Source organism: Peromyscus eremicus, chromosome 6 (assembly GCF_949786415.1).
Source record: "Peromyscus eremicus chromosome 6, PerEre_H2_v1, whole genome shotgun sequence".
NCBI lineage: Eukaryota > Metazoa > Chordata > Mammalia > Rodentia > Cricetidae > Peromyscus > Peromyscus eremicus.
In genome coordinates this window covers 64,762,366-64,786,697 of record NC_081421.1, presented here as the reverse complement: position 1 = coordinate 64,786,697, position 24,332 = coordinate 64,762,366, and the positions used below count along the sequence as shown (strand labels likewise).

At 50.8% G+C, this 24,332-nt stretch overlaps 1 protein-coding gene across 1 annotated transcript; it reads left to right on the top strand.

The window, feature by feature from the left end:
* Positions 1-7,234: 7,234 nt before the first annotated feature.
* On the top strand, positions 7,235-22,661 carry Npr1 (natriuretic peptide receptor 1). The gene is made up of 22 exons (XM_059265759.1): positions 7,235-8,341; positions 9,045-9,244; positions 9,831-9,944; positions 10,345-10,480; positions 10,788-10,879; positions 11,553-11,688; positions 11,864-11,948; positions 13,079-13,199; positions 13,958-14,032; positions 14,253-14,330; positions 14,641-14,745; positions 15,015-15,086; positions 15,183-15,339; positions 15,735-15,890; positions 16,128-16,296; positions 16,920-17,066; positions 17,189-17,312; positions 17,432-17,500; positions 17,946-18,120; positions 18,320-18,418; positions 21,889-21,980; positions 22,107-22,661. The coding sequence occupies exons 1-22, from the start codon at positions 7,633-7,635 to the stop codon at positions 22,167-22,169; spliced, it is 3,174 nt and encodes a 1,057-aa protein (XP_059121742.1). The 5' UTR covers positions 7,235-7,632; the 3' UTR covers positions 22,170-22,661.
* The last annotated feature ends 1,671 nt before the right edge of the window (positions 22,662-24,332 follow it).

Here is a 24,332-nt window from a genome sequence, read left to right as displayed (position 1 = left end):
TGGCGCCTTGGTTTCGGTGATACAAAAGCAACCTTATTTTTCTGCAGTAAGAGACATCATTGTTTTTCTTCTCCAACATTTTTTGATTTTGCTTTTTCAAGACAGGGCATTGCTTGGTCACTCCGGCTTACATAGGACTCGTTAATGTAGCCTCACTTTCAGCAATCTTCACGCCTTAGCCTCCCAAGTGCCGGCATTTCAGTCGTGTGCCACTTTACCTGAAAAGGTAACTTTTACCCTATGAAAATACCAGGAATAATTTAGTTTCATTTACCACAATTATTCCTCCGATATTATTTCTGTTATACGATTCTTTTTTATTGAAAAAATTTTTCATACACTGTATTTTGATCATGTATTTCCCCTCCCCCAGTTCCACCCAGATCCTCCCCACTGCGCTGTATTATGTGATTCTGACAATTACTGATGTATTGTTTACTTTTGTAGGCGTGTATTCCTTCCAAGTAACCTATCCCCACCTAGATTAAAACAAAGAATACTTTTATCGGGTCGGCAAGGTGGCTCAGCGGGTATAAGCTGCTGAGACCCACGTGGTAGAAGGAAAGCGGCGACTTCTGCACATCGTCCTGCGACCTCACTATGTGTGCTGTGGGTGCGGTGACCCCCATAAGCACAGCATAAATAAATTTAACAGAAATTTTTTCGAAAGGAATATTTTGGCAGAGCATGGTGGAACACACCTTTAACTCCAGCACCTGTATGGCAGCGGCAGGAAGATCTCTGTGAGTTCAAGGTCAGCTTGGTCTACATCACCGGTCCATGCCAGATAGTGAGATACTGTCTCAAAAAACAATAGTTTATGACCTCAGAAAGATAACCATTCTGGATTTCTACTATCATGGGTTAGGTTTGCTTTTAGGGTTTTTTTTTTAAAATTTATTTATTAGGGCTGAAGAACTAGCTCAGAGACAGCTCAGGAGTTAAGAGCATGCACAGCTCTTGCAGGGGACTGGAGTTTAACTGTTCTCTTTCCGCCTTTGGGGCACTGCACACAAAAGCATACATATATACAACATACACATAATTTATTTATTTTTTTATTTTTATTTGTTTTTCGAGACAGGGTTTCTCTGTGTAGTTTTGCGCCTTTTCCGGAACTCCCTCTGTAGCCCAGACTGGCCTTGAACTCAAGGAGATCCGCCTGGCTCTGCCTCCCGAGTGCTGGGATTAAAGGCCTGCGACGCCACCGCCACCGCCACCGCCACCGCCACCGCCACCGCCACCGCCACCGCCACCGCCACCGCCGCCACCACCACCGGCCTACATACACATAATTTAAAATAAATGAATGAATGAGAGTGAGTGAGTGAGTGAGTAAGTAAATAAATAATAAATCTTAGAGCTAGGTGTAGTGGCGCACTCCTTTAATCCCAGCAGAGGCAGGCAGATCTCTCTGAGTTCAAGACCAGCCTGTTCTACAGAGTGAGTTCCTGGACAGCCAGGGCTACATGCCTTGAAAATATATATATTATATTTAGGGGCTGGAGAGACGGCTCAGCAGTTAAAAGCACTTGCTACTCTTGCAGAGGAGGAGGTGTCAACTCCCATCATCCACATAGCGACTTACAACTGTCTGTACTACGGTTCCGGGGGTCCAAGGCAGTCCTCTGACCTCCACAGGCATTAGCCATGCATGCGGCGCACAGACATACATGTGACCAAAACACTCATATACATAAAATAAGTAAATGTAAAAAATATTTTTAAGCTGTTGTTAGAAAAACAAGTGTTTATTTGTTATTGTGTGTGCATGATTTGAGGGTAGGTGGGGGAGGGGAGGGGAGGATGTGCCACAGCCATGTCCTGCTGAGTCTTTCACATGAGTCCTTAGGACCTACTCCACATAGTCTCTCTACGTACACCTGCACCTGGAACTTGCCAAATTAGCCTAATCATCATAACTCCTGCTGCAGTAGTCTGCCAAATGCTGCTGAGATCACACCCCAGCCTGTGTGAGTACACCCAGCTTTGTCTGTTATTTTGTTATTTTCTTTTCATTTTTAAATTCTTACATTTATTTTCCTATACTTCATGTGTGTGTGTGTGTGTGTGTGTGTGTGTGTGTGTGTGTGTGTGTGGAGATCAGAGGACAACTTGCCGGAGTCAGTTCTCTGCTTCCACCCTAGAGGTCCTGGAGACTGAACTCAAGGCCTCACGCTTTGCAGCAAGTATCTTTACATCTGGATGACCCCACTTTTGGGATTGGGGTGAGGATGTAGGGGGCGGGGCTTCTGGCTTCTTGCACTTGTTCCATGGCGAGACTCTTCTGAGTTTTTGGAGTTTGGTATTTTGTTTTGTTTGTCTTTGGAGTTTTTTGTTTTGTTTTGTTTTGTTTTTGTTTTTATTAATTTTTTTTTTTCAGAGCTGAGGACCGAACCCAGGGCCTTGCGCTTGCTAGGCAAGCACTCTACCACTGAGCTAAATCCCCAACCCTTTATTAATTTTTTTTTATGTGCATTGGTGTTTTGCCTGCATGTAGGAACCATCTCTCCAGCCCAGTTTTTTGTTGTTGTTGTTGTTTGGGGGGTTTTGTTTGTTGTTTTTTCAAGATAGGGTTTCTCTTTGTAGACCAGGCTGGCCTGCAAGTCAGAGATCCATCTGCCTGTGCCTCCTAAGTGCTGGGATTAAAGACACGCAGCACCACACTCTGCCTTGCTTTTGTTTTTTGACACAGTGTCTCCTGTGTAGCTCTGGCTGACCTCGAACTCACAGAGATCTGCCTCCTCTGCCTCTCGAGTGCTGGGAGTTAAGGCGTGTGCCACCATTCCTAGCATTCTTTGTTTTTCTTGTTTCACCAGAAATCTGATCTTTTGCTCAGTGCATTATTTACCTGATTCTTAGCTTACGTGGGAAAAGTGACCAGGACCTGGTGTCTCTTCCTGTTCACCTTGCCTCCTAACCTGTAGCACCTTGCAGGAGTGCATCTCTGTCCACACTGGCCATTCTGATGGCCAGATGCCAAGTGACAAGGCCATTTCGGGAGATGACTTCTTCAATATCTCGTTTAGTGAGCAGGTGCTGACAAGGGTGTGCTGACAGCAGTTATTAGAGACGGAGCCCACAGTCATTGATGAAGTCTGTACTGATACACCTCCAGCTTCTTCATTCTGAACAGTTCATCACAGGCAAGGGAGATGCTGCCATGAACTATGCCCAGAAGAACTACTCATGGGCAATGAGACCAATGACCTTGTCTGGGATGGAATTTACAAGCTAACCAGCCAGTGCTCCAGCCTTGTTTTTCTATACCTTTGGTAGGAAACTGGCTCTACGTTCTCCTTGCTGCTGATGGAATGTCACTCTGCTGATTACAGGTGGAGTTCTTCGCTTAGCCTGCCCTGGGTTTTCACAGCCATCTTTGAACACGACAACTCCACCTTCATTATATTATCCTGCAGAACTCCCATTGTGTCTTTATGGCAGACAATGAGGTCATCTATGACATTTGACACAGAAACTTCAATATTGCCAGGCAGTGATGGTGCATGCCTTTAATCTCAGCATTTGGGAGGCAGAGGCAGGCAGATCTCTATGAGCTTGAGGCCAGCCTGGTCTACAGAGTGAGATCCAGAACAGCCTGGGCTGTTACATAGAGAAACCCTGTTACCAAGAAAGAAGAAGAAGAAGAAGAAGAAGAAGAAGAAGAAGAAGAAGAAGAAGAAGAAAAGAAAGAAAAGAAAGAAGAGAGAAAAGAAACCTCAATATTGAGTACCCAACCTCCATTAACCTTCTGGCCTTCTTAGCCAGATCATTCTTCCCTCCCATTTGACAGCTTTCCATTCCCACCTCCCTGCAGCTGCATACGGCCCTGTCTTCTCTGCTGAGAAAGCTTCTCAGGAGCAGGGGTCTTTAGCAGAGGCCACTAGTGCGTTCTTGGAGCTACCCAACCAGACGGTAAAATGCAACCTCACCACAGTAAACACATGGCTTTGAAGCCTAGTGTGCCATGGTGATGCGGTTCCTAAAGAGGTCAGTGCTACTGTTGCCATCATCAAGACCACATACAGCATGGAGTTTGTATTCTCATACTCTGGTAGCCTCAAGGACGGTGTCCATCTCTCCCAGTGTTACCTGACAGAGACCTGGACCAGCTACAGTGAGCTGTGCATGCTGAACACCACCACTGCCATTGCTGAGGCCTGGGATTATCAAGACCACAAATCTGACCTGATATGTGCCGGGTGTACCTTTGTTCACTGGCTTGTGGGTGAGGGATAGAGGAAGAGGGGACTTCTGAGGCCCATGAGGACACTGTGGCCCTAAAGAAATATTATATAGGGAGGTCGGTGTGAATGCCGTTGAGGGGGAAGAGAAGAAGGAAGGGAATATAGTTATCCATTCCTTTCACTGCAGCTGCAGGCCTTATTCCTGAAAATTTACCTTCAACCTTAGCTGACAGCTATTAAAAGCTTCCTGATTAGATTATCTTCTCTTGCCTTAAAAAATAATTCATCAGGGGTTGGGGATTTAGCTCAGTGGTAGAGCGCTTGCCTAGCAAGCACAAGGCCCTGGGTTCGGTCCTCAGCTTTGGAAACAAAACAAAAACAATAATTCATCTGCTGGGCAGTGGTGGCACATGCCTTTAATCCCAGCAATCAGGAAGCAGAGGCAGGAGGATCTCTGTGAGTGCGAGGCTAGCCTAGTCTACAGAGTGAGTTCTAGGACAGCCAGGGCTACACGGAATAACCCTGTCTCAAAAAAAAAGAAAAGAAAAAGAAAAGAAAATCATCCAATATTTCTAGTTGTTTGCGGCTCCAGATTTCACCATACTGACAAGAGTTCAATAACCTAATGCTGCTCTGGTCCAGTCATTTCCTCTGAGCTCCAGCTGCATCAGACACATATGGAAACCTCTACTTGGGTATCTACAGGCACCTCAGGTTCAATAAACTAGTTACCACCCACCCAAACCTCTTGTTTTAGTTTCTCAACTAAAGAGGTCATGTCCCTTAGGTCCTTCCCTTTTCTGAGTCCAGCTAACGGTACTTATGAAGCAGCTTCTACCTTCTGTACATCCTACATGCAGACTCTACTTCCCACTACATAACACCTTACACCTGTCACAGAAAAGCCTTCCTGATCCCATTTCCTCTGCCCTATTTCTTGCTCCCAGCACTCGGGAGGCAGAGCCAGGTGAATCTCTGTGAGTTCGAGGCCAGCCTGGGCTACCAAGTGAGTTCCAGGAAAGGCTCAAAGCTACACAGAGAAACCCTGTCTCAAAAAAACCAAAAAAAAAAAAAAAAAAAAAACAAAAACAGAAACTGTCAGGTGTGGTGGCGTAAGCCTTTAATCCCTGTACTCAAGAGGCAGAGGCAGATGGATCTCTGTGAGTTCAAGGCCAGCCTGGTCTACAGAGTGAGATCCAGAACAGGCACCAAAACTACACAGAGAAACTCTGGCTTGAAAAACAAAAAAAAAAAAAAAAAAAGAAAAAAAAAAGAAGAAAGAAAGAAACCAAACAAACAAAAACCAGAAAGACAAATAGTCACGAACCATCTAGTGTTTTGCTTTTAAGACAGGGTTTCTCTATGTAACCCTGGCTTTCCTGGAACTCTGCAGACCAAGCTGGCCTTAAACTAAGAGATCTGCCTGACTCTGCCTCTGCCTCCGCAGTTCTGTGATTAAAGACATGAACCCACCACTATCCAGTCATCTGCTATTTTTTAAGCATGGACAATTAAATAATGGAGATACTGAAAGCCTGTCTCCAAAAAAAGAAAAAATTCTCCTAACACTTCCTGTATAGAAAATAGACTTCAGCATTTTGCTCTCTCCACATAATTCCCTTTTTTTTTTTTTTTCTTAACTAGAGTTATTTATTTTAAATAGCAATTGTATCTGTTTGAATGGCACGTGGGGGGAGGCGTGTGCCCTCAGGTCAGAGTTGTTGGCTCCCCTGGAGCTGGAATTACAGTTGTTTGTGAACCATTTATTACAGGTGTTGGGAACTGAACTCTGTTCCTCTGGAAGGGCAATACACGGTCTTAACCGCTGAGCCATACCTCCAACCCCAAATATCCTGTTTCATCTTTTTATCCTTGTTGAGTTTTTTCTCTTTGGAGGTTTTCCTGGCTCCGGTCCAGATAGAATTATTAATAACCCTCATCTCGGTCTCTGAGCATATCCCTGTCTTCTTTGCAGTGCCTTAAAGTATATTGTACTGTGGTTATTTGTCCTCAAAAGCATATACATATATATACACATATATATGTGTGTATGTATATATACATGCATATATGTATATGTATACACATATATATGTGTGTGTGTTTCATCGTTATGCTGTCAGCATTTAACTGGCACCTGACACAGATGCTCCTCTGGAAATATTTGCTGACCTTACATCCTGCTTAGACTGAAGGCTGGCGAATGTGATGGCGCAATACGGGTAATGAATGCAGATGACCATTAGAGGGCAGACTAATCCCATGGCGCTTCGGCCCTACAGCCCAGCAGTTTAGTGTCCCCAGACTCCTCGCGCCTTCATTACTCTTCCCATGTTCACTTCCAACTACAACCCCACAGGTCCCATTTTAATAATCTTCTACACACAGCACTCAAATGATGTTACATCTCTTCTCTAGCCACCCACTCCTCCCCGTCCCCACTTTCCATCATTATTTGGGAACTAAAGAGTTAACTCCACCCTCCCACCTGGTCATCTTGCTCTGTTAATCTGCGCGATCTGGGAGGCGGCGAAGAAGAAAGGGGAGGTTCTCATTGATGGACTGTGTAACCCGGACTCTGGCTCGCCTCCACTTGGTTGCCTTTTCCAGAAACCCTCCCAAACTCCTACAAGCCACACACACCTTTCCCGGCCGAGATCCAAACAAGCCTCTCTTTCCCTCTTCCCCAGAAGGAGCCAGGTAGGAGAGGAGAGCCCAGGAGGGGCGCCAGGGCCGGGGAGCAGCTTCCTTACGTCTCCCTCTTCAGCCTTGCTCTCCCCACGGCCTGTGCGCCCCGCCCGCGGGGGCTGCCAGGGGAGGGAAACCTCGCACAGTGGCAACGCGGAGGGAAGAGGGTCAGCAATAACCACGCGCACGCCTGGGTGGGGGCCAGCCGTAGCCTAGGCTGGGCAGAAGGAGTTAAAGAGCCGGGATTGGCTCCCTGGGCTTTCTTGTCACCGAATCTGGGAGGGGAGGATTCGCTGCCTGGTTCGGGACCTTGTGGTCCCGTCCCCCGTCCCCCCCTCCCGCCTCCGGAACGGCCGGAGACTTGAGCCAGCCGGACGCCCCTTCTGGCACACTCCTGGGGCAAGCGCGAGCGCACACTCCCCTTTCCTCGCTGGCGCTCCCTCTCGCCTCGCTCTCTCCGGATCACCCTCTCGCTCGCTCGCTCGCTCTCCACCGACTCCCTTCGGGTGCTGCGCCCGCTCCCACCTGCTCCGAGGCGCCCTCCGCTCCCGGACGCGCCCAGCTTAGCGCGCTTCCTAGACGACCGGACCGTCGCAGCCCCGCCAGGCAGCGTGCTCTCGGGGGTGCGGCTGCGACCCACCCCGGCCCTCGCTCTTGCTCTGGCTCTCTGGATGTCCGCGATTCGCCCCTGAGCCCCAGGACTGCGAGCAGAACATGGTGACAGCGCTGTCCCGCCGCCGTTGCGCTCGCTGAGGCCATGCCCGGCTCCCGACGCGTCCGTCCGCGCCTGCGGGCGCTGCTGTTGCTGCCACCTCTGCTGCTGCTCCGGGGCGGGCACGCGGGGGACCTGACGGTGGCCGTGGTGTTGCCGCTGGCCAACACCTCATACCCGTGGTCGTGGGCGCGCGTGGGGCCGGCCGTGGAACTGGCTCTCGAGAAGGTGAAGGCGCAGCCGGACTTGCTGCCGGGCTGGACGGTCCGCATGGTGCTGGGCAGCAGCGAGAACGCGGCGGGCGTCTGCTCCGACACCGCTGCACCGCTGGCCGCGGTGGACCTCAAGTGGGAGCACAGCCCCGCGATGTTCCTGGGCCCCGGCTGCGTGTACTCCGCTGCCCCAGTGGGGCGCTTCACCGCGCATTGGCGGGTGCCGCTGCTGACCGCCGGCGCCCCGGCTCTGGGCATCGGGGTCAAGAACGAGTACGCGCTGACTACGCGCGCGGGGCCCAGCCACGTCAAGCTGGGCGATTTCGTGGCTGCGCTGCATCGACGGCTGGGCTGGGAGCACCAGGCGCTGGTGCTCTACGCGGATCGGCTGGGCGACGACCGGCCTTGCTTCTTCATAGTGGAGGGGCTGTACATGCGGGTGCGTGAGCGCCTCAACATCACAGTGCATCACCAGGAGTTCGTCGAGGGCGACCCCGACCACTACACCAAGCTACTGCGGGCCGTGCGGCGCAAGGGCAGAGGTGAGGCGGGCACCCACTCGGACCCCTGGCTCTCGCGGCCTTCTCTCGGGCCTGTCCAGGGCCTGGCATTTCTCCCTCCTTTGGGAGCCAGGCATCCCCCTGGCTGTTTCTCTTAGAGTCTTGCCCAACACGACTTTCCCACCTCGGAGTTTCTAGTTCCCTCTCTTACAACCCTTCGGCGCCGGGTTTGCATTCCTACCCTCTCCCCCACCCCCACCCCTTTCCTCCAGTCTCCCCGTGACCTTCCTGCCGCGGACTTTTCCTGAGTTAAGCGCGGAAGGGCCTAGTTCTAGCGCTACTGCATCCTCTGCTTGGTGCCCGGCTTTTCTTCCTCCTGTTTTCGCTCTACACTACCACGTTCTCTCTCCTCCAGTTGCTTCTATTGCTCCTACACGAGCTCTCGGGGTCCTTCTCCCGCTGGCCGTTCTCTGATTCTTCCTGCGCTCTTGGCCCCCCACCTTCTGTTCCCTCCTCCCACCTCTCTCTCTCCCTCCCTGCTCTGCACACCTTCTTCCCCCATCTTTCACGGTCTCTTGCCAAGGCCCAGACTGCGCCAGGAGTTGGTGCCATTTAAAGACTACAAACTCAGAATTCCCTCCCTTGCAATGCCTTGTGTGTTCATTCGTGTGTGCCCCCCTCCCTCTCTCCCTCCTTCCTTCTTCCTCTCTCCCTCACCCCTACCCTTCTCCTTCTTTCCCTCCAGTTATCTATATCTGCAGTTCTCCGGACGCCTTCAGGGCCCTGATGCTTCTGGCCATGGATGCCGGCCTGACTGGGGAGGACTATGTTTTCTTCCACTTGGATGTGTTTGGGCAAAGCCTTCAGGGTGCTCACGGCCCTGCTCCCCAAAAGCCCTGGGAAAGAGGAGATGGGCAGGACAGCAGTGCCCGCCAGGCCTTTCAGGTGAGTGCTGGGGTTGTTGACACATCATTTCTGGGCACTATGCCCCTACATGTCTGAAATGATTCCAGAAAACAGGTTTTGGATAGTCAGAGAGTTGTACAATGAACTCCATGGGATTTGGGGGCTTCAAAATCAGGAGGCTAAACAGGTAATAGAATGGATCTGAAGTAGGAGGATCTTAAAGACCCATGAACTAGACAGTTCTTGAATCTTTTGCTCAAGCATGGAGGCCACCTCATAAAGGACACAGGGTTCAATTTGATCTTTTTCTAATTTAATATTTATTGTTTACTTTTTGTTTTTGTTCGTTGGTTTTGAGCCAGGGTCTCTCTATGTATTATTCCTGGTTGTTGTCCTGGAACTCACTATACAGACCAGGCTGGCCTCAAACTCAGATTCTCTTGCTTCTGCCTCCTGGGTGCTAGGTTTAAAGGTGTGTGCTACCACACACAGTCATTCAGTTTGATCTTGACCTAAACAAAGAGGCTGGGCTGGGAGGTGGGACCCCAGATGATTGGGTCCCCAGGATACAGGGGGGACTGGGGTCAACTCCTAGGGCTCCCCTTTTCATGGATTCCTTCCTCAGGCTGCCAAAATCATTACTTACAAAGAGCCGGATAATCCTGAGTACCTGGACTTTCTGAAGCAGCTAAAACTCTTGGCTGACAAGCAATTCAACTTCACCATACAGGATGGCCTGGTAAGAGGGGGTCCTAGGAACCACCAGAGTGGATCTCCAGACCCTAATTCATGGCTCTGCCATTCTATCCTACTCTCTCAGGCATTCCATTATTCCATCTCCTCTTCTTCCTATTATTTCTGTTTCTCTCTTGATGGTGGAGGGAGTCAATGGTAAATCAACCCTTGAACCTAAAGTCCTCATCAGGGAAGTAGGAATGACATATCCTGCCCTGTCTACCTAACATGACTCCGAGTGGGGAGCAATGGTAGATGCAAATGTATCTGTTAAGCATCACATCTCTGTGGAATATGGTTGTTTTCTGTATCCTCTTCCAAGCTCCCAGTACCCCCCAGTTCCCTACCCACAGCACTACACTTTGTCACTCTCTGTCCTGTCTGAGCTCTGCTTGCTTCTACAGGAGAATATCATCCCAGCATCCTTCCATGATGGGCTCCTGCTCTATGTCCGGGCAGTGACAGAGACTCTGGCACAGGGGGGAACTGTCACTGACGGGGAGGACATCACTCAGCGGATGTGGAACCGAAGCTTCCAAGGTCAGGGCCTAGAATTAACTGGAATGGGCCGCTTTGGCGGTGGAAGAGAGAGGGAGCCCCAGGTGCCCCAGCAGGAGACCACAAAAGGCCTGCTGTCCAGCCAGTCTCCTAAGTTCCATAAAATTCTGTGTGCCTAACCTGCCACTCCCACCGCCAACATAGCTGTCCTTTTCACCATTACGCATGTGTCCATATTTGTGTCTACATCTCTGTCTCTATCTTGAGAGAGAGAGATGGTTGGCGTGAAGTGAGGTGTCTCTGAACCTCCATTGTTTCAGAACACAGCTTTTCTCCCCTATGTCCCTAGGTGTGACAGGATGCCTGAAAATTGATAGCAATGGAGATCGGGAGACCGACTTCTCCCTCTGGGATATGGATCCAGAAACAGGAGCCTTCAGGGTAAGTTCATGCATGCACGAAGAAGACAGTGCCAGGCAGGAATGGTGTCTCATCCTCCTACCCCCCTTCCCCCTCTCCCCAGCATCCCTGCCAGGTATGAGAATACTGGATAAGGCAGGTTTCAACTCCTCAGTCTAGGGAGCAACCAAAATGATCAGGATGCACAGGGAACTCCGGGTCTGAAGAGAGAACAGAATCCTTCCCTTGAGGAGTTCCTAAGACAGCTGGGACCCCATCCTAGCAGAGACAGGCACTCAGAGCCAAGAAGAAGGCATGTGTGCAACTATGTAAACGCATCAGGGACAGGAAGGGACAGAGGTCAAAGGCACCGAGAATCAGATCTACCAGTGAAGGCCTGAAAGAGACATACAGGGATTAGTCCTGCAAGTGTAGACTGAGGTGTTTCTGTCTTGCAACCAATGCGAAACTTCCTGAGTATACAGTTGGGGTTTCCAATGGGATTTCCTATGGGTACTTCTCTACAAAGCCTTTTAGTGTTCAAGTTTTTTGCCCCTTAATGCTTTGGGCATAGATTTGAACTCTCTGGATAGTCCCAGCAGGAGCCTGGTGAGTAGTTGGTAGCCCAGAGACAGGTCCTAGAAACAGAGATTGACAAGCAGGAGGCAGGATGGTTCAGAGGCTACAGGCACTCACCACTCCTGATCTCCCTCAGGTCGTCCTGAACTATAATGGGACTTCCCAGGAGCTGATGGCTGTGTCAGAACGCAAATTATACTGGCCGCTGGGATACCCACCTCCTGACATCCCTAAGTGTGGCTTTGACAATGAGGACCCAGCCTGCAACCAAGGTGACTGGCCCATGCTTCCAAAGTCCTGTTGTGGAGACACTGGCTCCTCCCTGGGGAGTTGGAGGCCTTCTGCCTGACTGAAACTGCCTTCATTTGTCATCTGTTAGACTATTAGACGATTCCCTTCCCTGTTGTCTAACCCCGTCTCTCTTCTACAACATGGGCCCTCCCACAGACCACTTTTCCACACTGGAGGTTCTGGCGTTGGTGGGCAGCCTCTCTCTCATTAGCTTTCTGATTGTGTCCTTCTTCATATACAGGTAAGTTGGGGACTAGGTGAGGCTGGGGAGACTTGGGAGCACAGAGAAGGGAGCAGGAGGAGAAGAGGCCTGGGAAGGAGCCTCACTGGGGAAAAGAATACTTATTTCATTCCCTCAGGGAGGAGGCAGAAGCTCCAGATTGGAGTCTGGGAAGGATGGAGCAGTCAGGTTGGTTCAGGTTGGGTTATAGCTACAAAGCCCTATCTAGGAACTCAGAGGGAACAGAGAAGTTGGGAATGGCATCATAGCAGAGGGGACATTGATGTGGAACCGGCATCTTCTGCTGAGGCCAGATGGAAAGCAGTTCAAAACCTTCAGGTACTGGCCCAAGGTAGCTGGCCCTGAATGATGAAGCCTGCTGTGGGCCAGGTGATGACCCTGAACTGGAAAAGAGGTGTGAGCGAGCCCACTCCTGCCTTCCAGTGCATGTGGAAATGAAAGTCCAGGGCAGGATAAGGAAACAGGAAAGAGAGGGAAGAGCAGTGCTGACTGAGCACAAACTGTGCACCAGGCACTTACATACTCAGGACAACATTTCATCCGTGTAATAACTGAGAATGACGTAGCCAGGCACTGGTGGCGAATGCTTTAATCCCAACACTCAAGAAGAAGAGGCAGGCAGATCTCTGTGAGTTCTAGGCCAGCCTGGGCTACAAAGGGAGCTCCAGCACAGCCAGGACTGTTACACAGAGAAACCCTCTCTCAAAAAACAAACAAACAAAAAACCAAGAATGAAGTAGAAGTTGGCTGTGGTAGTGCACGCTTTAATCCCAGCACTCAGGAGGCAGAGGCAGGTGGATCTCTGTGAGTTTGAGGCCAGCCTGGTCTACAGAGTGAGCTCTAGGACAGCCAGGGCTCCATTGTGAGACCTGTCTCAAAAAAAAAAAAAAAAAAAAAAAATGAAGTAAAAGTCAATATAGAGGCCTCCAGTTTCCAAAAGAAGAAACTGAAGTGACTACCTGGATCTCCTGTGAGGTAGAATTTCCCTCAGGCCCCAGGCCTCCCAACTCTTAGTTCAGAGAACAGGACTCCCTCACTCATCTCTTAGCACATGAAATGTCCCAGGGCTCTGAGGGGCTGCTGTGCACCCCAACGGGGCCAGCGGCTCAGGTGCAGACTTCACATCCCAGGAAGATGCAGTTGGAGAAGGAGCTGGCCTCAGAGTTGTGGCGTGTGCGCTGGGAGGACTTGCAGCCCAGCAGCCTGGAGAGGCATCTTCGAAGCGCTGGCAGCCGGCTGTCCCTGAGCGGGGTGAGAACACCGTTGTCCCTGGAGGATGGGAGTAGTTGAGTACCAAGGGTGATGCCTGATGAGTAAGTAGAAGGTGATCTTAAGCTGGACTCGCACCTGGAATCAGGACTTGGGAAGTTAAGACAGGAAGATTGCTTCAGGTCTGAGGCTAGCCTGTGCTACAGAAGGAGACCCTCTGTTTTAGAAAACCAAATCCGGTGGTGGTGGCGCATGCCTTTAATCCAGCACTCGGGAGGCAGAGGCAGGCAATCTCTGTGAGTTGAAGGCCAGCCTGGTCTACAGCGTGAGATCCAGGACAGCCAAGGCTACACAAAGAAACTCTGTCTCAAAATAATAATAATAATAATAATAATAATAAATTAAAAATAATAATAAAAGCAAAACCAAACAAAAGAAGTCTACTCCCAGTTCTGCCTTCACTTGCTATCTCTGACATTGTCTCAGATGAGGGTTGCAGCTACAGCCTCCCTGACAGGGCTATTTCAAAGGTCAAAGGTCTAAGTGAATACACAGCCATGAGTCTAACATACTACATAAAGGAGGGTGAGAGCTAGCCTCGGTGGCTCACACCTTTAATCCTACCTTGGGAGGCTGAGAGAGTAGCATTGCTAGGAGTTCCAGGGCAGCCTGGGCTAAAGAGTGATACCCCCATCTCAGGAGGGTGACACAGATAAGGGGCAGTGTAATTGAATGTAGAATTTCTGGGATGCAGACTGGCCCCCGGGGCTGAGCATGCAGTCTGTTGTTCCTCTCTGCAGCGAGGTTCCAATTATGGCTCCCTTCTGACCACAGAGGGCCAGTTCCAAGTCTTTGCCAAGACAGCATACTATAAGGTAGGTCTGAGGAAAGAAAGACTGTTGATCCTTGGGACCCAGGTGGATCCCAGTGTGCTCTGAGAACTAAGAGATGGTTCTGAGGTGGGCCACCAGAGGACAGGGGTGGGCTTTTAGAACGAGGTAAGGACCTGGGGTCATGGATGGGCTTTCAGAAGCAGTTGGGGAGGGGGGTGTCTCAGGCCATACCCTGCACAACACATCTCCATTTCTTGCTCAGGGCAACCTCGTGGCTGTGAAACGTGTGAACCGGAAACGCATTGAGCTGACACGAAAAGTCCTGTTTGAACTTAAGCATGTAACGTAGGGGAGTGAGGCCGTGGCCTGGGGAGGGACCCCTGGGTACTCCAAGAGAGTTGGCCAACAACTGATTATGGATGGATCTGTAGATCTGGGATGGGCCCTGAGTCGTGTGGGTAGGAAGAGGGAGGTCAGTTATGAGCGGATCACTGGGTCCTTCCGGGTCCAGATGTGTTGTCCCCACAGGTAGACAGCCTGCAGGATGAGAGGTTAGGGAGCAGATTCTGAGCAAGGACATGTTAGCAAACACGTGACTTGGTGAGGTGTGAAGCCTCTGCCAAGGGCCTTGACGCCGTCCCAACCTGCAGATGCGAGATGTGCAGAATGAACACTTGACCAGGTTTGTGGGTGCCTGTACCGACCCCCCGAACATCTGTATCCTCACAGAGTACTGTCCCCGTGGGAGCCTACAGGTGAGTGGAACAAGGAGGTATGTGTGTCAGGAAGCTTGGCTCTTACCCCACTGACCCTATGAGTCTAGACAAGCCTTCCTTCTTTCTGGCTTTTCTCAGCCCTCTCTGTAAATGGGAGTGGGGGGGGGATCGGGGTCGGGGGGTGGGGGGGAAGGCATGGTAATGGCACTAGAGTGAATCCAAGTGTCCTGTTATACCAGTTTATGCCAGTAGCTCCCTTGTGCCCTCCTCCTACGCCCAGGGGGTTCTGACTCTTGCTGCCCCAGCAGGACATTCTAGAGAATGAGAGTATAACTCTGGACTGGATGTTTCGGTACTCACTCACCAATGACATTGTCAAGGTGAGTCCAGAGGAGCTCACTGGATGCCAGGCAAGGGCTGGGCACGGTTGGAAGTCACATTCGTGCCCAAGCCCTCTGCCTTCCTAAATTTCCCAGGGAATGCTCTTTCTACACAATGGGGCCATTTGTTCCCATGGGAACCTCAAGTCGTCCAACTGCGTGGTAGATGGGCGCTTTGTGTTAAAGATCACGGACTATGGGCTCGAGAGCTTCAGAGACCCGGAGCCAGAGCAAGGACACACCCTCTTCGCCAGTGAGCCTGACTCTTGACCCCTAGGCTTTTGCTGCCAACACAGCTGAGAAGGGGCAAGTGAGGCCGAGCCTCTGTTGGACGTGGGTACATCTCTCACCTCGAGGCTCAACCTTCATTGGTTAAAGAGGTCAGACTAAGCGGTCTCTAGTCCTCTGGTTCTCGGCGCTGTGCAGTGTCCACAGGAGGGCTCGCCACTGCCTTGTTCCCAGCTAATCTTAGACTGTCCAATGCTTTCTTTTCTCAGCATTATAGGACCATGCTTTCTTACTTTTATTATTGCACTTATTACCCATGAGATATGATAGTCATCTGCTAGTTTTCCTATCAGAATGTAAAGTACCTTATCCTTTACTTTGGGGGCTCTCCTTCTCTGACTCCTCACCTCTGATCCACAGAAAAATTGTGGACCGCCCCTGAGCTCCTGAGAATGGCCTCCCCGCCTGCCCGTGGCTCCCAAGCTGGTGACGTATACAGCTTTGGCATCATCCTTCAGGAGATTGCCCTCAGGAGTGGGGTCTTCCATGTGGAAGGTTTGGACCTCAGCCCGAAAGGTGAGGATCATGTGGCCTATACCCCAGCCAATCTCGACTAACCCATCCCCAGAGAGGGAACCCCTGCAAACACCCCTACCCTTCCTTCTGGAGTGGGGAGTCAACCACCGTCCTTTGCTCCATGGCTGACAGTGACCAGTCCACTCTGTGCTCTGGACTTGTCCCACCTGCCCCAGCTGGTTGTCCAACTAGGCCCTGGATAATACCACTCTTCAGTGCATACCCCTTCCCACACAGAGATCATTGAGCGTGTGACTCGGGGTGAGCAGCCCCCATTCCGACCCTCCATGGCTCTGCAGAGCCACCTAGAGGAACTGGGGCAGCTGATGCAGAGGTGCTGGGCAGAGGACCCACAGGAGCGGCCACCCTTCCAGCAGATCCGCCTGGCGCTACGAAAGTTTAACAAGTTAGTGGTCTCTTCCCACCACTACCACCATAAAGCCGGCCTGAAATCTGTTTCTACGGTGGCAGAGGGAGCCCACTGCGGCCCATCACAGCCTCACAGGCATCTGCCTATGTGTATAACTTGGCTGTCCCCACAGCTCTCTACCGTTCACAGTTCTTTCCTCTACCAACATTGACACTCCACACCCTTCCTGCCCTCAGCCCTACACTGACCCCCAGACTTACGATAAATAAGTGTGTAGATGGTCCAGATTCCCCAGCCTCTTCCCACCTCCCCCCTTAGTCTCAATCCTACTCCAAGTCCCTACCCCAGCCCTTCCCTCCGGCCCACTGGGGCCTAGTCTCCCAGACATGTCTCTCGGCTGCCTGTGTGCCCATCACTCTCCTCAACTCATCCTGTCTCACTTCCTCTCCACCTCCTTCCGACTCACTTGTGCTCAATAAGGATAAATAAGATACCCAGCTCGGCTCCGAGGCAGGTGGATGTCTGTGGGTTCGAGGCCAGGACTGTTTAGAGAGACCCTGTCTCAAAGGGGGGAAAAAAGTGGTAAGTGCCTGAACGTGGGCACTGCCAGGCAGGACCAATCATCTCATCTGTGCCCCCACATGCCCCACGGCCCTCAGGGAGAATAGCAGCAATATCCTGGACAACCTGCTGTCACGGATGGAGCAGTACGCGAACAACCTGGAGGAACTGGTAGAGGAGAGGACACAGGCTTACCTGGAGGAGAAGCGCAAAGCTGAGGCCTTGCTCTACCAGATTCTGCCTCAGTGAGTGCTGGACTGTGGACGCGAGCATTCCCATGCCTGCACACACGCACATGCACACGATCACATAGCCCACTCCCCCACCCCACCTCACCTTCCGGTCTCTACCTGCCCTCACCCCTCAGCTCTGTGGCTGAGCAGCTGAAGAGAGGCGAGACAGTCCAGGCGGAGGCCTTTGACAGTGTTACCATCTACTTCAGTGATATCGTGGGCTTCACAGCGCTTTCGGCAGAGAGCACACCCATGCAGGTAAGTGGGGTTCGGCCGCGGGCCAGGTAGGGTCAGCTTGGCCTTCTGGTTAGCACTCCCCATTTGTCCCTGCTGGGAACCCACATTCCCCGTTTCTCTTGGCATCCCTTGCCTTCCAGGTGGTGACCCTGCTCAATGATCTGTATACCTGTTTTGATGCTGTCATAGACAACTTTGATGTGTACAAGGTGAGGGTGTGAGTAGGTACAGGAAGGACAGGCAGACGTGGACAGAGTCAAAAAAATGTTCAGAGGGGTACACTGGATGGAAAAAAAAAAAAAAAGGCCAGACAGTGGTCATGCCTTTAAACCCAGCACTCGGGAGGCAGAGGCAGGCATGTCTCTGTGAGTTCAAGGCCAGCCTGGTCTACGTAGTGAGTTCCAAGACAGAGAGAGCTACACAGAGAAACCCTGTCTCAAAAAACCAAAAGAAAAAAGAAAACAAAGACCAAGGACATGGGCAAAGAGACACAGGGGACCCAGGAACAGACAGAGAAACTGGGGATGGAGGATGTACAGTGACAGGCGGGTTGATAGGGACAGATTGACAGACAGTGAACATGGATTGGCAGGCTCACCAGCACAGGGAAAGCTCCAGTCCTCCTGTCCCTCATTCTCACGCCACGCCCCACAGGTGGAGACCATTGGTGACGCTTACATGGTGGTGTCAGGGCTCCCAGTACGGAATGGACAGCTCCACGCCCGAGAGGTGGCCCGAATGGCGCTTGCTCTGCTGGATGCTGTACGCTCCTTCCGCATCCGCCATAGGCCCCAGGAGCAGCTGCGCTTGCGCATTGGCATCCACACAGGTCAGCCCACAGAAGGCATCCGGAGTCAGATCCAGGAGGCTAAAACTAGGGAACGAGCGGTTGTCCTTGCTTCTAGTCCCCTTATCCCCTGCCTTTCCTTACACATCCTGGGACCACATATCCCAACTCCTACCTCTCCTGGAGTGCCCACCTACCTCCTCTAACATCCCTGGGTTTCTTTTCCCCCGCCCCCCCACAGGTCCTGTGTGTGCTGGTGTTGTAGGGCTGAAGATGCCCCGATACTGCCTCTTTGGAGACACAGTCAACACAGCTTCAAGAATGGAGTCCAATGGAGAAGGTAGTAGAATGTCCCTCCTAGAGGGAATGAGAAAGGCGGCTGGCAAAGGCTTCCTGCTGCTTATGCCTACCTAGTTTCTCAGCTAGCTCCAGCCCTTCTCTCCTCCCACACTGCCTTTTCATAACGCACACATCCCCCACATTGTAAATCTAGGCTATTGCTCTGTGTGTGTGTGTGTGTGTGTGTGTGTGTGTGTGTGAGTATACACACAGTGGATTGAAAATGCACTAAGCCCACCTTACCCACGAACATCATAGCTTAGTTAGGTACCTGAATTGTTTTCAAGGCACTTTCATTAGCCTACAACTGAGCAACACAATCTAACACAATCCCCTTTTCCCTCTGTGTGTGGCATTAGAGATTTAACAAGTGCCCTGACACTGAGGTATGTGATAGAAGATATTTATATTCTTTATTTTAATGTGGATCTCATTAAGTTGCTCAGGCTGGTCTTCAGGCTGGTCTTGAACTTATATAATTTTCTTGCTGTAGTCTCTCAGTAGCTGGGATTACAGGCCTAAGCCACCAGCCTGGAAAACAAAGCCTATTTTATAATAATAAAGTATTGAATGTGCTCATATACCCACAAAGATAGGTGTTTTGCTGGTGAGGTGCTCAGTGAGTTAAGGTGCTTGCTGGCCAAGCCTGATGACCTGAGGTTGATCCTTGAGACCCACATGGTTCCAGGGGAGAATGGATTCTCACAAGTTGTCCCTCTGACCTCCATATACTCACCACATACCCACATACATATGTACACATACAATAGATGAATGAGGTCAGGCGGTGGTGGTGCGTGCTTTTAATCCCAGCACTCGGGAGGCAGAGCCAGGTGGATCTCTGTGAGTTGGAGGCCAGCCTGGACTACAGAGCGAGTTCCAGGACAGCCAAAGCTACACAGAGAAACCCTGTCTCAAAAAACCAAATAAATAAATAAATACCACAATATGCCAGGAGTGTTGGAGCACATCTTTAGTCCCAGTTCTCAGGAGGCAGAGACAGGCAGATACCTGAGTTCAAGGCCAATCTGATCTATACAGTGAGTTCCAGGACAGCCAGCGCTACCTAGTGAGACACTGTCTTGAAAACAAAACAAAAAACAGCCTGGTCTACAGAGCAAGATCCAGGCCAGGCACCAAAACTACACAGAGAAACCCTGTCTTGAAGAAAAAAACAACAACAACAACAACAACAAAAAAAAACCACCCACACACACGATGTCCAAAAATGTCCTCTCCACCCACGATACATAAATAAATGTAGTTTAAAATGTAAAGACTTATGAGAGAATGCAGTATAAAATTGGCATTCATCTTTTCTGGGCCTCAGCTACTTCTACATACAGTATTCCTGTTTGCGGGCTGTAAAAGATCTAGCACAGCTCTGGGTAGTCAGTAGGCATCTAATAAATGCTTGTTTCTACCCCGCCCCTTGGTCTTGCCTCCTGTTCCCTCTATTTTTGCCTGCTAGGTGTTTGTTGTTTGTGAATAGTATCTCAAGTTGCCAAGGCTGACTTGAGCCCTGATCCTCACCTGAGCGCTGAGATCACAGGATTGTACCACCTTGCCCAGTTGTATTTGGTTTGGTTTTGTTATTTTGCTATGAATTTGCTAGGGTCTGGGCTGACCCTAGTTGCTTCCTCCCAGCCTCCCAAGTGCTAGAATTACAGACAATTCCCTGCTGTATTTGACACAATTCAATTAAGTAAATAGTTATCCAGCAACTCCCTGCCTCCAGATTGGGCAAGCTGAGAAGGCCATGTGACCCTCACCTGACCCAAAGCCCAAAGACATCCTGTTCAGCTGCTAAGGTTTGCACCTCTGTTTGGGGCTGATGTGGAAAGAACTTCACTCTTAGATCATTTTTCACAGAGCACATTCTCAGAAGTGGGTCAGCAACACAGGATACCATGAAGACACAGGTCAGAGTAGCTTCAGAAAGAATGTGGGAACAGTGGGTCCTCACTGACCTCCTGCCATAAAAAGGGAGTCTCCCTGCAGGTGGTGCATTCCTATAACCCCAGCACTCAGGGAGGCTGGGGCAGGAGGAGTCCAAGTTTCAGGCTAGCCTTGTCCACAGAGTGAAACTACCTTTCACAAAACGATGTATGTGTAGTGGTGGAGCAGGGCGTCTAGAGATGGCTCACTGGGTACAATGCTGGTTATTCAAGCATGAGGACTTGAGTTTGGATCCCCAGATGGGCACTAGAGCGTGTAACCCCAGCACTGCCTGGAGGGATGGAAACAGGTAGATTCCTGGAGTTCACGGCCAGCTAAGTCTAGCCGAAACAGGGATCACCACAGTAAGGCTCAGACTCAGTGAGACCCTGTGTCAAAGTGGAGAGTGACAGGAAATCCGAAATTCATCTCTGCCTCCAGGTGTGTGCACATGTATGTGTGCTGCCGTGTGCGCACGGCAAACACACACAATATTGAGTCAAGTAACTGATCACAACAACTGACATAGTGTTTCCTGTGTGCCACACTGTGTCCAGATACTTTGTAGGTGCTTTATCTGCTTATTTGAGGTGCTGGAAATCTAAGCCAGGTGAATGAGAGTGGGGTTAACTCCATATAGCACCCACCCTTTGAAATGAGCACTGTCGCTGTCAGCCTTTTACCAACTAGGGAGACAGGGTTTCTCTGTGTAGTTTTGGTGCCTGTTTATCTTAGTTACCTGAGGAGTCCAAGCTGAGCCCCTCTGCAGTTAGAGTTAGAGCAGCATCTGCAGTGTGGGTTCCTAACCAGTGCTGTGCACCCCTTCGGGAGCTGGCTGAGTCTCAAAAGCAATGTCGTGCGATAGTGTTTTCCACAGTCACAAAGATGCTCTGTAATCCATAGGTACAGTATGGTAGCCTTGCATCTCATCTGCCAATTGATGGCTTAAAAGAGGTCCAGGGAGCCGGGCGGCGGTAGTGCACGCCTTTAATCCCAGAGCCAGGCGGATCTCTGTGAATTTGAGGCCAGCCTGGGCTACAGAGTGAATTTCAGGACAGGCACCAAAACTACACAGAGAAACTCTGTCGGGGGGGGGGGGGGGGATGTCCAGCGAGTTGAGAGAATAACTTAGTCCTTAGAGTGCTTGCCCAGCAGCAGAAAGCCCTGGGTTCAATCCCTGACACCATATAAACCAGACTTGATGTTTGCCTGTCACCCCAGCACATGGGGGTGGAGGCAGGAAGATCAGGAGGTAAAAGTCAGTTTAAGTAAGGAGATCTTATCTCAAAAGAGAGGTGAAGAGGGCCTGGAAGGGCCAGAGTGTTGGCTCAGCAGTTAAGAGCACATACTGCTCTTGTAGAGAACCCAGATTGTGTAGTCACACTTTACAAGGACAGTCTAGGACTTCCTGAGCTAAAGGAAGCCTTTGCTATCCAGCCACATTCCCAGTCGTATCCGCCTGCCCCCCCACCCCACCCCCACGCTGCTCCCACCCCGGCACTCCTCAACTTCCTCCACCCCTGTCCTCTCCAGCCCTCAAGATCCACTTGTCTTCTGAGACCAAGGCTGTGCTGGAGGAGTTTGATGGTTTTGAGCTGGAGCTTCGAGGGGATGTGGAAATGAAGGTAGAAAAGGAATCGATCTAGACCCCAGAGGACCCCAAGGCCACTCCCGTCCTTAAGGTTCTCAAGTGACTTGGGCAAGCAGATGTGCCGTTCCCTACCCAGCCTCCTCTTGTTATTTTTTTCCAGGGCAAAGGCAAGGTTCGGACCTATTGGCTCCTGGGGGAGCGGGGGTGTAGCACACGAGGCTGACCGAAATCTCCTGCTGTCCCTCGCCTCACCTCCCTTCCCTGCGCCGGAGATGACAGAGGCGCCCAGCTTCCACCTCTCCCACAGCAGCCGAACCACTGCAGAAAGATTAGGGACCTGAGCTGTGTTCCAGCAGTCACCAGCTGTGACCTCTGAGAGAGGATGGAGATGGTGGGGCCTGGAGGGGACCCCCTGAAACTCACAGGGCTGACTGAAATACACAGTCACTCCCGGTGGCACACTCCCGGTAGCACACGTACCCTGTCCCACCCTTCCTCGGCTGCCAAGGTTGGGAAGGAGACTGACTCCTTGTCCCCCCCTCAACTCTGCGCCACTGTAACTTTTATAGGGAGGGAAATCGCCACCTGAGGGAAATTGAAAAAGAGACTCTAGGCAGGCGTTTGCAGGAGGTGAGCAGTCACGGGTCACAAATCCTCCCCTCACTCCCACCCCACCCCACCCCACAGACCTTGCACACAGTGCACCAGGGAGAAGAAGGGCTGTGGTCTCCATGCCTTGCTTCTCCTATGAGCAAAAACCATTAAAGTCTTTCTTCCTATGAACAGTCTCTTCTTGCGGGGAACGGGGAACGGGGTTGCTGGGAAACAGTCACGTTCTTTCTCGGCTTCCAAAAGAGTCGCCTTCAACTTTTGTTTCTTTTTTGTTGTGGTTACAAATTTTACACTACTTAATCGAAGAGACCACAGAATTTCCCAGCAGTGCTAAACTTTTAAGAGTCCCAACTAACTTTTGTTTACGTAGGTTGTGTTTGTTGACGCTGGCCTTGTTAAAAATTAAAAAGAGGCAGGCCCGTAGTCCTAACCACTTACTGAGGCCGACACAGGAACATCAAAGGTTCAAGGCCAGCCTGGACAACTTAATAAGCTAGCTCATCTCAAAAAAATAAACTGGCCCTAGATGTTGGCTCACACCTGTAATCCCAACATTTTGGAGGCCGAATCAGGAAGATTGCTGGGAGGGTAAGGCCCCACTGGGCTACATTCCAAGCCAGCCCAAGACCTTGTCTCAGAAAAGGTCTAATAAAGAGGTTGGGGATGTGGTTCAGCTGATAGAGGGCTTCCCTGCGGTGCATCAAACTCTGGGTTCTGTCTTGGAGGTGGAGGAAGGAAAATCATAAATTCAAGGTCATCCTGGGTCACATAGTGAGTTCAAGGTTTACAAGGACATTTTTTAAGTTTTGTTTTGGTTTTGGCTTTTTCAAGACAGGGTTTCTCGGTGTAGCCCTGGTTGTCCTAGAACTCACTCTGTAGCCCAGGCTGACCTCAAACTCACAGAGATCCGCCTGCCTCTGCCTCCCGAGTGCTGGGATTAAAGACATGCGCCACCACTGCCTAGCTCTAGGTTTATTTTGTGTGTATTGAGTGTTTTGCCTGTTTGTATGTCTGTGCACATGTGTTATGTCTGGTACCCTGGTACAGAGGCCAGAAGAGGGCAATCGGATCTTCTGGAGCTGGAGTGACAGGTGGTTGGTTGTGAGTCACCATATGGGGGCTGGGAGCTGAACCGGGGTCCTCTGCGAGAACAGCAAATGCTCTTAACTGCTGAGTCAGCTCTGCAGCACCTCCGCTATCTCCCCACACCAGCAAGGGCCTTCTCAAGAGAAGTGGGCCTCTTCAGTGGGGGGCCATGACTAGTAGCCAGTGCTGCTAACCACTGAGCCATCTTTCTGGCTCCTCATGGAGCCTTTTGTTTTGTTTTAGATCTTACTTTGATTTTGATTTTTTTTTTTTTACTTATTTTGTGTGTGTTGTAGGGGGCAGGCTCACACAATCCACTGCATATATGTGGAGGACAACTTTCAGGATTCACTTCTCTCCTTCCACCGAGTGCCGTTACCTGTTGGGCCATTAGACTGGCCATTAGGGGTCCCTTCGAGACTCAGTTGTGGTGCGGGAATGGGGTTCTTCCCCTTCCCTACACTCCATTCCCTGTGTCCGCAGTGTAGGCAAATGTGACTTCACCCCCCCCCCCCCCCCCGGCCCCTCAGGAGGGCTGGAAATGCCCTTGCAGTTGGCTGAATGCTTGCCAGGTATTCATGAAGCCCCAGGTTCCTGCTCTAACACTGAATTCGTGGTGATCCAGGCCTCTGATTCCACCATTCCAGAGAGATGAAGTTGGAGGACAATCTGAACTACATGATAACCT

Excerpts from the sequence above, each read along its gene's own strand:
- Npr1 (XM_059265759.1), top strand. The coding sequence starts at position 7,633 with ATGCCCGGCTCCCGACGCGTCCGTCCGCGCCTGCGGGCGCTGCTGTTG. Across the intron at positions 11,689-11,863 it reads GGACCCAGCCTGCAACCAAG|ACCACTTTTCCACACTGGAG; the intron begins GTGACTGGCCCA and ends GCCCTCCCACAG. Across the intron at positions 15,891-16,127 it reads TTTGGACCTCAGCCCGAAAG|AGATCATTGAGCGTGTGACT; the intron begins GTGAGGATCATG and ends CTTCCCACACAG.